This window comes from Lissotriton helveticus, chromosome 4_1 (assembly GCF_964261635.1).
Source record: "Lissotriton helveticus chromosome 4_1, aLisHel1.1, whole genome shotgun sequence".
Lineage (NCBI taxonomy): Eukaryota > Metazoa > Chordata > Amphibia > Caudata > Salamandridae > Lissotriton > Lissotriton helveticus.
Genome location: NC_136063.1, coordinates 918,685,425 through 918,700,695, shown reverse-complemented (window position 1 = coordinate 918,700,695; position 15,271 = coordinate 918,685,425). Strand labels below are relative to the sequence as shown.

The 15,271-nt window shown below is 44.9% G+C and overlaps 1 protein-coding gene across 3 annotated transcripts in view; it reads right to left on the bottom strand.

The window, feature by feature from the left end:
- The window catches only part of RTTN (rotatin), an 891,871-nt gene that overhangs the window by 674,696 nt on the left and 201,904 nt on the right, over positions 1-15,271 (bottom strand). For all 3 annotated transcript variants that reach the window (XM_078687523.1, XM_078687524.1, XM_078687525.1), the window contains one exon: positions 11,786-11,936. In XM_078687523.1, coding sequence (XP_078543649.1) covers positions 11,786-11,936 — 151 coding nt within the window. The remainder of the gene's footprint in view (positions 1-11,785; positions 11,937-15,271) is intronic.

Here is a 15,271-nt window from a genome sequence, read left to right as displayed (position 1 = left end):
TTTCAACCGCATTAACACCGCTAGCCTATTCGATCTTATTTTGCTGGACCTTGGGTTATGGCCATACCTGGAGGATATGATACATATGCCATGCCAAGATAGTGGCCATAATGTCTTGGCTCTCAACCTTGGCTTATATAGCTAAGGCCAGTTTGACAACACAGGAGAGCCACTATATAGAAGACTGAAAGTTACCAGCAGTAGATGTAGGGTCAAATGGAGTAACATGGAGAACTCGCAGGAGACCATTTGTCAGATGTATGGCTTGGTAGCTGATCGCATGCAGGGGGTGGCGTTCCTGCCCTTGACAGGGGTGCCTGGAGAACAGTTGAGGTCAATCTCTGAGATCCACAAATGTTTATCTGAAAAATTGAGAAATCTTTTTTGTGTTGAGGTCAGGCGAGAGGTCAAGAGGAAACGCCCACTGACCTGGTCTTACAAATTTTGCAGAGATGCCAAGTCCAATCTGGTCACAACTATAAAAACATGAGATTGGGCCCTGATCCAAGCAGCAAGGGGCGCCCATATAAAGGCTCTCTCCACTGCTATAAACGAATGGGAGCAGGGAAGGTGGGAGAGCCTTATAGCAGCCACTAAGAGGAAATACCATCATGCCTTTTGGAATGTGGTGTCCTCTGGCAGCAGGTAAGTGTTCAGTTGCATCAAAACCAATATTTCAACCTGTGACTGGGCAGCCCATTTTTCCAGGTTATATGTGCAGCCGGCAAAACTGACTGCTGATTCTAGGGACCCAACGAGATAGGGGGTTCTGCGACAACTAAGAACGAATACAAGGGAGGCGGATAGAAGCACTGAGGAGGCCCTGACTGATATGGTTGTCCCAGTGCCGGACTATAATGGTCACAAAATTTCAGCCCAGGAAATTTCCCTAGCCATACAGGGTATCGTACCTAACATAGTGTCGGAATTGGATAAAATCCCTGGGGATCTATTCAAGAACAAAATTGTCAAATGGAGTGCCTGCTTTTCACCGCGGTTTACTGCATTACTGAATGGGGCCGGCGGTTGTCACCACAATGGTGGGGAGCAACCAGTGTTGTTAAAATACCCCTCACACACCAACAGGCCCCTTGGTGTCATGCTTCATCATTGGGGTCTTCGCAAACCTCTACGGGATGCGGCGTGCTACGACTTCACGACTACGCAGGAGCACTTTCCTGTGAACTATGTGTTTGGTGTGTGTGAGAGTAAAAGATGTGAGTGGTGAGGTGAATTTCATGTATTTTTTGGTCTCTGAGGCAATAACTTTAGGCTGAGACAGACACGGCGTCTATTACCAGTTTCGCGCATGCGCGAAGCGGCAGACACTGCACTAAGGCTGTCATAGACACACTGAGGCGATGCGCATGCGCGTCTGTCCCTCACCGATCTGCCGCACATGCGCAGTTGCACGGGAACGCCCTACCCGATGCGCGCAGAAGCGGCATGGAGACTAAGGGTCAGGTCCTGTTATGGGCTTTTTCCGCTTTCAATCAGTGGCTAATTGGGGTTAGTTAGACTATAAAAAGCCCGCTCCTCACCACATATATCACTCGTCGGAGCCGCGTGGAGGGGTAGGAAGCCAGACAGCCCTAGGAGTAACCGTGAGTGTGTATGAATGTATGGATATACTAAATGGTGTGTAAACCTTCATCAAAATCGAGGGATTACAATATTTTGATCCATTTCCTTGAATACCTCACAGGTTGCCATAACGGGTAGAACGGACCCCCCAACACGCTGTGGCTCATGAGGCCATTTGACCTCTTTTCATAAGTAAGCAACACATCTGTGTCAGAAACTACGCCCTCAAGGGCTTGTCAGATACTATGAGTGAATGTGTGTCTCAGTTTATATGTTGTTCGTTTTTTCTGTTTTTTCTTCTTTTTTAGGGTTCCTGGACCTTCACTTTTGTTCCTTGTTACCCTTCTGTGTATTTACACAGTATGAGACTAAAAAAACATGTATTATCCTGTTTTATTTGATTTTCTCTGTTTACAGGTGTCTTTAATCGCCAATTGGGCGCAACGGACCTTACATTAAACATAGATAGGTACATTTTCACCTAATCTTATTTTTGTAGAGCACACTTTAAAATCTACACACATGTGAGTAAGGTGGGGATAAGTAGTGCACATCCTCGTCCTGAAGAAGGAGTTCTCTAACTCCGAAACATGTCGACGCACTAACATGGTTGGGTTACCCTAATCAGTAAACCAAAACCACTCTAGCACTCCTTTTAACAATACCAGCCGGAGACTAAATAAAAATTTTTCGGTACTCACGTGCCAGGTATTTTTTAACTTCTCACCTTCACCTCACCACTCACATCTTTTACTCTCACACACACCAAACACATAGTTCACAGGAAAGTGCTCCTGCGTAGTCGTGAAGTCGTAGCACGCCGCATCCCGTAGAGGTTTGCGAAGACCCCAATGATGAAGCATGACACCAAGGGGCCTGTTGGTGTGTGAGGGGTATTTTAACAACACTGGTTGCTCCCCACCATTGTGGTGACAACCGCCGTCCACCTAGTGGATTCCATTTTGTTTACAATAATTGCTAGGGGAGACAGAATCCACTATTCCCTCTCCCTCCCCCTTCTGTTAATGATTACTGAATGGGGCACCATTGCTGAAATCATCACTATATACAAAAAGGGTACCCTTGAAGTACCAGTCAACTACAGACCCATTAGTCTTCTTTATGGCTCACAAAAGCTATTTAGTATACTTGGTAGATTACAGGAATGGCTGGTAGAAAATGAGATTATGTGCCAGTTGCAGGCGGGTTTTAGCCTTCAGTAGCTCATGATGATTTACACTGATCAGAAGTTACTCTCACTATAGAAAAGTTTGGAGACCCCTGAATTAGATGCTTCTGCCTTAGAATTAGTGAAGAATTGCTTCATGGGTCTTCTAGTTAGTGCTCCCATTGGTATTCTCCTACTCCCCCTTAGACTTGCTCTCAGGGTGAGAGCCCGATCAGACAAAACAGGTCTATGCCCTATTCTTTTTTGGAGGAGGATCTGGGCTAATCCAGAGGTCCAGCCATATTGTGAAGCTCTACATGAAATACTTATTCTTGTGGGCTCCTGTAACATACCCTAGATCAAGTATGTGAAAGCCATACTGGGAGAGATCGGGTCGGCAACTCTGTTGGGTATCCGTACAGAGGCAAGGTTGACATCCAAGTCCAACATAAAATCAGCATATTGGCAGTATACAGATTTTCTAATTCACTCCCAGGCAAGCCGAGGTACTTTGACTGATGCTTTTCTTAGAATCATAGGCTCCTACATTAGAGAAAATTGCGCCTCCGTGTTGGTCAATAATCCCCCCATGAAGAAGGAGCAGCCGCACCGAAACGCGTCGGGACAATGAACATTTGGAGATACTGGTGCGGTTGCGAATAAAGATTCAGGTGAATCATTCCATGTGGAGTAGTGTCTTTAAGATTTGGGGCAAAGGTTGGAGATATATATATATATATACACACACACATCATTCTAGTAAGAACTTAAGTAACCCTGGGCGTAGTTTGCGTAGTAGCGCTACGCGTAGCTACGCGAAGTGCACTTCGCACTACGCACACTACGCGAACTGTGTGGTAGGGAAAATGCTGTTCGCACTCATTGCACAGTGCCAGATGCTTGTCCACACTGTGCAATCATTGCAAACGCATCTTGAACAGTGCAAGCGGTTGTTTTCTGCCGCTAGATTTGAACTCTAGCGCCAGCTTTCTCAATGCGTACAGGTAGTTTCTTATCGCGAGCATACACAACCACTCACAATTAGAAACCTGACCTCCCCGGGTTGAGAATCTCGCCGGGAAGTTTATTTTCCACGCTCGCGATCGGCAACTCGATGTTGCTGATCGCGAACGAGGAAAAAGTCTCGCCGGGATGTTGATTTTGCTTGCTCGCGGTCGCCAACTTGACGTTGTGGACCGCCAACAAGCAAAAAATGACCACTACGCTTTTTTGCACTGTGCTGCGTGCAATTCGCGTAGTGCGTAGTAGCGCAAACTACACACGCTCCGCGAGCGTAGCGTAGTACTACATCCAGGGTTCCACTTATGTGGACGGTGGGTCATGCTAAACTATCCTTCAATGTAATGCAAATACCCAAAGTAATGGTGTGCACACTAAACAATGTTATATCACCTAAGTTAATGATAGGACTTAAGGAAACCACAAACAGATATATACATATATAGTTAATTTGTAACATCATTTCCTTTTTTTACTCCTCTATTTAAAGAGGCTTACTTTACTGAAATAGGTTTTGTAGCAGTGCCTGTCCCACGGCTGCGTCAGCCCACTGAGAGGCAGTAATGCTGCGTAAACGTGTGCATTGTTTTCCACGTTGCAACTCTGCAGATCTTTTCCAGTGGTCCTCCGGCAAACATAGCAGTAGATGTGGAAACTGCCAGAGTGGCGTGTGCTTTTACAGTCCTTGATAATGGTTTGCCAGCCGTGTCGTGACAAAATTGAAGAGTGCTTGCTATCCATCTGGTGATAGTAGCCTTAGAAACTGCAAGGCCCTGGTGGCCTTGTCCATAGGCTATGAATAGCTGATCTGACTTGCGTATAGCTTTAGTCCTTTGTAAGTAGAATTTAAGACATATTTTGATGTCTAAAGTCTGAAGGGTTCTTTCTGCAGGCGTAGAAGGATTAGAGAAGAAAGTTTTTAGGATGACCAGTTCATTCATATGGAACTGAGAGGGAACCTTAGGGGTGAATTTAGGATTTGTTCTAAGATTGACCATTTCATCAGTGAAGCGCAGGAAAGGATGCGCTATCGTAAAAGCTTGTATTTCACTAACCCTTCTTGTTGATGTGAGCGCCAAAAGAAGAGCAACTTTCCATGTTAAATATTTTATGTCTGCCTTGTGGATGAGCTCAAAGGGTTGCTTTAGCAGTTGTGAGAACACTACATTTAGCTGCCACTCTGGGGGTCGAGCTCGGATGGGACGGAAAGTTCGAAACAGCCCTTTCATAAATTGCTTTACGATTCTTGATGAGCATAAGGATGGGCATTCAGACTAGCGTATGTATTTAGATATAGCAGCAAGGTGAACTTTAACTAAAGAGTGTGCCAATCCAGATTTTGCGAAGGATAGCAAATAAGGTAAAACTTCTTCTGAAGCAGAGAGTAAATGATGTACTTCATTACGCCTGCACCATTGACAAAAACGCTTCCATTTCAGTCTGTATGTATTATTGGTGCTGTCAGCACGAGATCTATCAATTATGTCTTTGCATAACTGTGAAATGGTCAGATCCTTGAATTCGAAAAATTCAGGAGGCACGCTTGTAACTGCAGAGCAGCTGGTTCTGGATTACATATTTGGCCCTGGCTCCTGGTCAACAGTGTTGGTGTGGGCAACAGGAGGATGGGCTGAGCTTCCAACAAGAGGAGAAGTTCAGTGTACCAATGCTGTCTTGGCCACCTGGGGGCTATCAGGAGAAGGCAACATTGTTCCCATTTCATTTTCGTGAGGACCCTGAGTATCAGAGGAATGGGGGGAAAAGCGTATGCAAAGATCCATGACCAGCGCAGTGAAAGAGCATTCCCCCGAGAGTTTGAAAGAGGGAATCAGTTTGTGAAGAATCATTTGGCGTTGACTTGGGTCGCAAACCAGTCCAAAGCTGGCTTGTCCCAGACTGCAAATATCCTGTCCAGTTGGATCTGTTCTAGTTCCCACTCGTGACAACTGTCTTTGGTTCTTCTCAAAGCATACGCCAAGGTATTGCGGAGGCCTGGAACATGCTCCGCTGATATTTTGTGGAGAGCCAACCAGTTCCATAACTGCTGGGCGTCCTGTGAGAGAAATAGGGACTTGGTGCCTCCCTGCTTGTTGATATGAAACATGCTTGTGGTGTTGTCCGTGCGAATCAACACCCATGATCCCTGTATTCGAGGGAGGAAAGCCTGAAGGGAGAGAAAAATGGCTTTCAACTCCAACCTGTTTATGTGCATTTTACTTGAACCTGCAGGTCCTGCAAGTGTCCTCCCCAACCTTCCATAGAAGCATCTGTTGTAACTATGTAGTCTGGAATCACTGGGAGAAAGGAGAGGCCCTGGGGCAGATGTGATTTTTGTGTCCACCATTCAATGCATGAGGTTCTAGCTACCACGGCATCAAAAGATTCTGTGGTTTGAACCCATTGACATTGAAGTTCTTCTTGGAGAGGCCTCATATGTAAGCGAGCCAGTGGAACTAAGTTGATTGCGGAACGAGAGCAATCCCAGCAGAGACTTTAACATTCTCACAGAAACTTACTTTTTTTCTGGAAAGTTTGAGTGCCAATGCTTGCAACCGCTGCTGTCTTTCCTGGGAGAGGAAGGCGTTGTTCTGAATGGTGTTCAAGTTGGCTTCCAGAAATGTCATTGTCTGGCGTGGGAATAGATAGATGATTTTTGATGATTTATCGAGAGTCACAGTTTGCGGAACAGGGCTAGGCAATCGTCTGTTGCAGCCTTTGCTAGACAAGCTGATGGGGCCTTCAGCAGCCAATCAGCTAAGTACAGGAATACGTGATGACCATTGTTCCGCAAGGCTGCTGCCACAGGAGCTAGAAACTTCGTAAAAATGTGTGGAGCTGATTTGAGGCCAAATGGAAGGATTCAAAATTGATAGTGGGTACCAGCCACTGTGAACCGGAGGAATTTTCTATGCTTTGGATGTACAAGGACATAAAAATACACGTCCTCTAGATCCAATGAAGTCATAAAGTCTCCGCTGTTGAGGCGCCGCAGGATGTCAGAGAGCATGACCATCCTAAATGTTTGACTTTTGAGGAATTTGTTTTATTTCCTGACGTCTAAGATAGGTCTCCACTCTCCCGATTTTTGGCGAATAAGGAAGAAACAGGAGTTGAAACCTTACCTTCTATGTGGAAAAGGGACCTTTTCTATTGCACCTGTCGGGAGCATAAGCTTTGCTTCCTTTATGAGTAAGTGAAGACGAAGGGGGTGCGATCCCCTGGGTGGGGCTATTGGGAGGTATTTGGGTAAATTCCAAAGTGTGGCCATAAGAGAGGAGATCCAGGACCCACTTGTCTGACGTGATATTGTGCCACTGGTGGATATGGTTGGAAATCTTCACACCGGTTGGGAAGAAGGGAAATGTAACTGGTACCCTGTTGTAATCACTGCTTGCGACCGGAGTCACAGGCTTGAGACACTGGCTTCCGTCTGGAGCCTTGTCTAGAGAAACCAGCCGTTGTTGGTTGTCGGTAGGATTGTTGTTGGTATCCTCGGCGATATTGTGGTTGGTAGGACTGGTAAGTTTGGGCACGTTGGTAGTTTCCTCTGTATCCAGAAAAACCATGGCCTCGAGCTCCCTGAAAGGGCACTTTACCCTACTGAAGGGTACCTAGCGCTTTGGCAGTATCCATATCTTTCTTAATTGCGGTACGCGCTTCATCTATGTGACTGCCGAATAGGCTATCGCCATCGTATGCCATGTCAAGAACTTTTGACTGTACTTCAGGGCAGAAGGTTGTTGCTCTTAGCCACCCCAGGCGCATTAGAACAGCCACACCCGCTAGCTGCCTGCTAGCTGACGGAAGCTTGTAGTGGCTATATCCATTGCGCAGTCTATAATTTCTGATGCTGCTCTTTCACCTTCTGTAAGGATCTTATTGAACTCCTCTTTATTTTCTTCTCGGATAAGGTCTCTCATTGTCCCCATATTGGACCACATTTGCCGATCGTAGCGGCCCAAGATTGCTACAGCATTAGAATCTCTGATAGAAATTGCTGCCATTGAGGAAAATCTTTTTCCAATGGAGTCAAGACGGCGACCCTCTTTATCCGGTGGAGATGTGATGGGAGTAAATTGGTTTTTAGATCTCCTTTGGGCTGCCTGCCAGATCACAGTCTCAGGCTTGGGATGACCTGTGAGGCATGCAGGAGAATCCTCTGGTGCCCTGTATTTTTTATCCAGTCTCGGTAGCACAGGAACCACAGAAGCTGGCATCTTCATTACCTTGATACCCTCTTACCAAATGTAATCAATGCTAGGTATTTACCGGACTGTCTTTCTTGATTGTTCTTTAAAATTGTGCAGAAAGCAGTCCAATTGCTAAACAATTGTAGGCAAGTGGAATCTGGTAGTAGCTCTGTCCATAATATTGTGGAAACCTCCAATATCCTCCAGAGGGGAGTCTGAAGGACGATGAGGTGGAGGGGAAGGTGTTGGTACTATATAATCATCTCATTCATCTGTGAGTGGAGGAGGATCATGGCTTCCTCCCTCCTCACGCTCTTCTTCAGAGGTGGTAGGATCCTCTCTGGGAGGCAGAGGAATTATGGGACGTGGCGTCAATCTGGGTGTGGCAGGAGGTGGTGGTGGTGACTGCGGAGATAGGGGCACTGTGACGCTGCCCTCTTGAGGTGGAAATCTTCTTTTATAATCCGACAACATACTTTGTAGGTCAACTATTAGGATCGGAGGCAGTTGAGCAGGTTGTTTCCTTGGTTGTTCACATTATCTGAATTGATGGTACTGAGTATGATGGACTGGATACTGTTGGTAGTATTGCTCCTCATCGTCATAGTCTTCGTCTTCTTCTTGACACTTCACGTTGAGTTCAGAAGGGCTATGCGCAGTTCCAAATGGAACTCTTCCTCACCAGTGTCCACCACATCTAACAGATGACTGGGAGGTAGTGGAGACATTTTTGGTGTTCTAAATTCCATTTGTGAAGCTTGTAGGAATGGAGTTGTTGGACCTGCAGACGAAAATGGAATTCTCGTCGACGATGCAGTCGTCGAGGTCACCGACGGTAGAATTATCGTCGTCGACGGTGGTATTGCCGTCGAGGGTGGAGTTGTAGAGTCATTGTCGTCATTGTTGATGAAGTAATAGGCTTCGACGGTGAGCTTGACGCTGATGAAGATTTGTGGTTGATTTTTCTTCTGGAATGGCTTGAAGATTCTGTTTTTTCTTTGGATGTCCTCGAAGAATGAGGGGAACCTATCTCTGAGGAAACCTTAGGCTGTTTCTCCTGTTTTAGAGATTCTCTGGTCAGATGAGAGACTTTAGAATACTTCTTTCTCTCTTCAGGCTGACCCTCAGGAGATCTGGGCTTCTTATGAGTCTTGGAGGACGTGTCGCTCTTAACATCTGATTACCTACTCTGCTTCCTTTTCAGCCACAATAAAAGTCTTCCCTCTCTATCATTAAGGGTCTTAGTAGAAAAAGTGTGGCATATTTTACACTGCTTTGCCTCATAATAAGGATGGAGGCAATAGATGCAATATTTGTGGGCATCATCAATAGGCACTCTTTTCTTTCCGCAGGATTTACAAGGTCTAAATAATCTTTTTTTATCTTACATTCTTGTATAAAATTATAGAACAAGACTTATCTGAAAAAATGAATAACCGAGCAGAGCTCAGGGAGACTCCCTTACACACGACGTGGGGTGAAAATCTGAGGGATTCAGCCTCTCTTGGGAAGGTTCTAGAGGGTGCTGGTTGCTGATTGGTTGTGTGTTGAGTTTGATCCTTTTTATAAAAGAAGGTTGATAGGCTATTGAATACATGGTTACCTCCATGATAGCCTATGGAATTTACTATTTACTGCTTTATTATATGTACCGTGGGACTTCCACTTCGATGACGGGGAATGATTCAGGCATGTTTATCTATGAAAGATACCTCAATACTGGATAATGTTGCATTTTCAGATTTCACAATGCTATCTGCCAGGTGGTTGGTCCAAAGGATTAGGCATGAGGCGGGTTGGCCGCAGAGCAAGGCCAAGGCCAGCTCCTAAAGCCAATACCAGTTGCCCAGTTGCCCATGGCGGGAGGCCATGCGCATTGTGAGCTAGGGGAATTATGTTCTGTGCAGTTTTGGTTGAGCAAAAAGGAGATGGATGTAACATCAAAAAACAAAAAGGCACTTAGAAAAATCTTAAAGGTAAGTTGTGGTTTCTTTTGCTAATGAGACATTAATGCAATAAAAAGCCTCAGAAATTCCCTTAAGAAAAAAACAGTTCATGTTAAGTAATGTTGTAAACACAACCTAAAAACCACAGAAGTTGTCCAATTGTGGGTAGCTGAGTAGACCATAGCCCTCTGCCAATGCTCTGCTCATAATCTCACAGATCACCTAAGGCATGACTAATGACATGACTATGGATACCCTTGTGCTGTATTGGGGGAGGAATATTATGCAGATGTAAGTATTTTTGGTCAATCTTAAGGGTCGTAAACTGACCTGGATCCACATTATGTCTGGCAGGAAGGTTGGTCCCACCAATGAATTTATGCTGTGCATGGTAAAAGACCTTTTGCAATAAAACCAGTGCATGTGACAAGTGCACTTAGGTACACACTGTTGTGCTGTGACACAAATATGCGCAGAAGCACTATTATGTAGAATACAGTAAAACAACTGTTACCAGTAAAACAACTGTGTGCTCTAACAATTCCATGCACATCAATTTTGGCAACTGTGTAATCCGCTGTTCTTTCAATAACAATTCTATAAAACTCAACACAACCATGTGCATTGTTTAATGAAGGGGAGTGTAAAGTAACACAAGTAGGTGTATGACATCGCTCATGCTGTGTACAATAACAAGTGTGTGCACTGTAAACAGTTGCGCAGATAAAAATTAAGGCCTCCCAATCATAGTGTTATGAATTAAGTCCTACAATCTATGTTCTACAAGTATAAAACAGACAGATGTGCATGCCTTTCTCCATTGGGACAGAAACAAACATTAACACAATTGGGTCAGCCATAAGGGACAAAGGCAAGAAAGAATAGTTTGAAAAACAACAGTCCACTTCCAATTTTCAGAAGGCTTACAGAACAAAACAAAAGTACATCACAAATCTAAAAAAAAAAGTAAACTATGGCTTTTTTTTTTTTTAATCCAGTACATTAAATCAATATGATTTTGTAAAATTCATAAAGTACCCGCAAGTAACTACTTGCGTAAGTAAGTTGATAGAATGTTATTAGGATCTTACATTTGGAACACCTGGGGATATATCACTGACAGTGCCCTAGAGGTACAATGGGGGTGTGCACCCGTGTTTTTGCATCTTCGTGGAACTGCAGTTTTACAGAAGGGGCCACAGATACTTGTGCAACCCCATCTGTAAAAGTGATAGCGATGGTGCACATGTAGAGTAAGCACTACTTGAGAGAGCGTTCTCTCGCTTACATGGGGGAGTAGCCTCGTGCAAATGAGGGAATTACTTTGCCTCTGCACTCATGCTCTATTATGAGTGCAGAGACAAAGAAGCCCCACAAAGAGATGATGATCTATTTGTGCACTCCCTGAGAACTGCCCTCATGCGGGTTAGTGGTGTGGGGATTTCCACTGGCTTCCCCCAAACATCCCACCACAGACAGGGGCAGTCACTCACAAAGTACAGGTGGCTGTCAACTGCACTGTGAAACACAAAGCGGCTTGGAAGCAGCCCCTCAGTATTCCACTGACTACGCTGCCCACACAGCAGGGCACAAGTTCTCGGCTACCCTGGAGCACATTGATGATAATAGGGAGCACTAACCCAATCTGCACCAGGTGCATCTTTTTGAAAGGTGCAACATGGCATAAACTGGCACAATACGCCCAATGTATAATACAAGCCCATGTCTCTTAAGAAAAGGCATGTTGTATAATCAATTATTCATGCTGTTGGATACTGAATAAAGAAAATGGGGCATGCGCAATACATCCTCTAAAGCTACTGCTGATGCCCCAGTGTCACTATTATCGGTCTCTTAATTCTATACAATATACATACCTTGCTTACTGCAAAAGAAATTGGGATCCCTGTGAAAGTTAAGTCTGGTCCTCAAGCAGACGCACAACTGGTGGAGGCAAGAAACAGCATTCAGAGCTAAGTAATGCTTTCCATCTCTTCCAAAAGCCAGCTTCAGCAGTGAGAGAAGACTCTGTAACAGATAGCAAAAATGATTTTCAAGCTGTGCGATGTAATGGCAACTTTGTATTAATTCAAGCATCTTAAGGTCTTTGAAAACAGCACAACACCCCAAACTGATGTATTGTATTCCTTTAAAGGCACAACAACGTCCTGAAGACAACAAAGATTTGAGGCAACTATCTAAACTCAAATCTGCTTTGCCGCAAGGTTTACCATTAGGTAAAGATTGTGATGTTCTGTATGCAAAAGAAGCCTTGACAAGCAGGTAAACTAAGTTTATTAAAAAAAAGTAGCTCCGGTACCCTTAAATCTCCAGCCCTACACATGCAGATTCTGATCAATGGGTGGCACTTGAAGCAGGTGTGCCAGTGGATCTCCATTAAATAAGTTACTTAATGAAGTAATTCCTGTACTATCACAGCTCCCCTTCTCCCAGACACTCTGCTCTCAGTATGTGTAGGCCAGAGCACATTTGTATAGCTTCAAGAAGAGTTAGATGTCATCCATGGAATCAGCTCCTTTTCTCATCATCCATATACAAGATAGACACTCTTAGACAGAGAGGGCAAGACATGTGGGTTAGGAGCCAAAAAGGAGTCTCCTAGAATAAGCAGTACAAAAGTCATGGATGTGTAACTCTTCCCCACAACTACATCAAAGCCATCCTCAATTCTAGCCCAAACAAAGATAAAGAATGGATGCAGAAAACTAGATTGGGCAGGTAGCAAAAACGTGTGTCGTAAGAGGCCTATCCAACAGTGTTTCTTGCCAGAGCTTAATTTCTAAAACAGTGATGTTAGGTCCCTTCCCAAGAAGCCAATGCAGCTTTGACCACCCACTGCCCCAGTCAACTCTGCCAGTGCCAGTACTGACATAGCTACTAATCATCACACTCATATATGTGTGGCAATTCAGACTATTCCAGGCCACCCAAAGCTACAAGAATGGCCTGCATGGCAGGTATTACTTATTTTTGAGCTGACCTCAAAATTCGACAAACAGCTCCACCATATGTTGGACTGTTCTAAGTGCTTGTGTTGAGAGAGCAGGTGCCTGTGCCGAGCACAGGAAAACACTCACTCAAATTAAGCATTGCCAAGGAATAATAAAACAAATTGCGTCTACAACAGAAGTGACAGATAAATACAAAATGTATGCAGAAAATGGTGAGCATTCATACGATTCTCAAGTTCACCCTACACCATTAAGGATTGCTTATGTGGTGGAGAAGTGTGGCTCACTGGTTAGAAGCGGCAGACCCTGAAGCAGAGGTCGGCCCGGGACCAGGGTTCAATTACCTATGCGGCAGGGTCTTGGGTCAATGTCCGCGGACTCGATAATTCTCGCTTAGGTGCCTACGCTAACCATGGGTCCCACTCTGCAACTCTGGGCAATAGCTTGCTTATTCTCCACAACGGCCCTAGCAACGCCGGGGATGCCTGACTTCACCTTGGGGTGCCCTCTCACAGGGAAAGCCAGGACGGGTTCCCCAGCGGTATACAGCGCCAGGACACCACGTAACGAGGTAACAGTGCGCTTTACAAGTATACATACATTACATTACATTACATTTCAATTCCACTAGTTTTGTCCGAAGGGCCGAGAATACTGTAGTCCTCCCATTATGATATGCAGAGTGCCACAGGCTTCCTTTCGGAAGTCCAAGGCCTGGCCCACCCTATTTCTGATGAATATGCTCATGAACTCAAAAGAAAACTCTGACAGAGCAAGACTTTCAAATCACTTTAGGGTCCCTCTGGTCAAGTATTTGAAAGACTAATAATACTTCATCCTGCTTAAGTCATTTTGTGGTTCGGAAGGATTATCAACAAAGTGCAGATCAATGAACTAAAATACTTTATTAACAGGGGTAATGCACTTTTCGCTTCTGTTAAGATATATTTCCTCTGCTTGCTTTCTTGACCTTTTTCACATTTATAAAGAAAAAGGTTTTGAATATGGTGCCGGAGGATATGTGGCACCAGTTGCCTCAATTAGGATCGACAGGCAGGATACACAAAAGTTATGCATAGGGAGAGGGCACACTAGGGATGCCCACTGTCCTTCTCCTCTGGTGGCTGATACCCTTCGGATCTATACAATAAGTGATGGATATGTCGCAGTAGTTCAGTGGGGCTGGACCATGGCTGGCGACCTGTACCTGAATGGTACTTTCCTCATGCTGAGGGAGGAGCAGGAGCTGTTCCAGCCACATCAGGGCCAGTTTTTTCAATATGATATGGTATCCCAAACGGCCTATGAAATTTGGATTGATTTTTCTGCTCAGCCTGTGGAGTCCCAGAGGTTACGACTTCTATTGGACCCCAGTTTCAGCCGACGTTTGATATCCGGTATTTACAAGGCTCTCAAAGTGATTGTAAGACTAGTATGACAGTGGTACAGGACTGGTAGGCTGATGGCATTTTCGAGCCCCTTATTGAGGAGAGCAATTGGCAGAGAGCCTTTGCTCAAGTCAGGGCGGTGGCTAGTAACGTGCGATTCAAATTCACCCAATTTTATAATTTGCACCGCGCCTACTTGACGCCGCAATGATTGCATAGGATTAACGGTTAGCGATCTGCTGCTTGCCCTAGATGTGGGTTGGATCCCGCGTCCTTACTCCATATGAGATGGGAGTGCTTTAAATTGCAGGGTTATTGGAGAGGGGTTCCTACGAGCTCTGCGAGAATCACTCGGGTACAAGTGGAAGCCTCAGTCAAACACTGCCTACTGCAGGGCTTTAAGTGGGCCGGGTCTGAGCACAGGCAGTTTTTTAGGGGGCCTCGAAACGGGTCTCTACCAGGCTCTATTTTCGAGCCTCGCAGAGGTAGTCAGTTTTCTTTTTTATTTCTTGCATCAAACTTATTTTGCTCCAGCTGGAATTGCCAGGCTAGATCCTGAGGCCACTGACCTTTGTGCACGCTGTAGATCCTTTCATGCACATTTTTATCATATGATGCGGGACTGTGGGGAAGTATCACAGTTTAGGACAGAAAGTCCTCTCTTTAATTAATGACTTTTCAGGCACCTACCTCCGAGTCATTCTGAGTAAAGCTTTGTTTGTTGGGTAAGTTACTTAGAACTAAGGATAATAAAAAAAAAATTGTAATTTCATAGATTTAGCGCCTTATTTTTGGTAAGCGTCAGATTGTGATCCTGCAACCAGCCTCCAAACACACACAGCCGCACCAGAGTACTTCACAGGTCTTCAAAAGACCATTTGCTTGTTAACGAGGCTTTGTTGTTTTTCACCCCTTTGTAGAGCCCCTGCAGCTCCACTCTGCCTATGGCTTGAGGAATTAGCCCCCTCTGAAATGTTTTCTAAGCCCCCCCCTCTCTAAAATT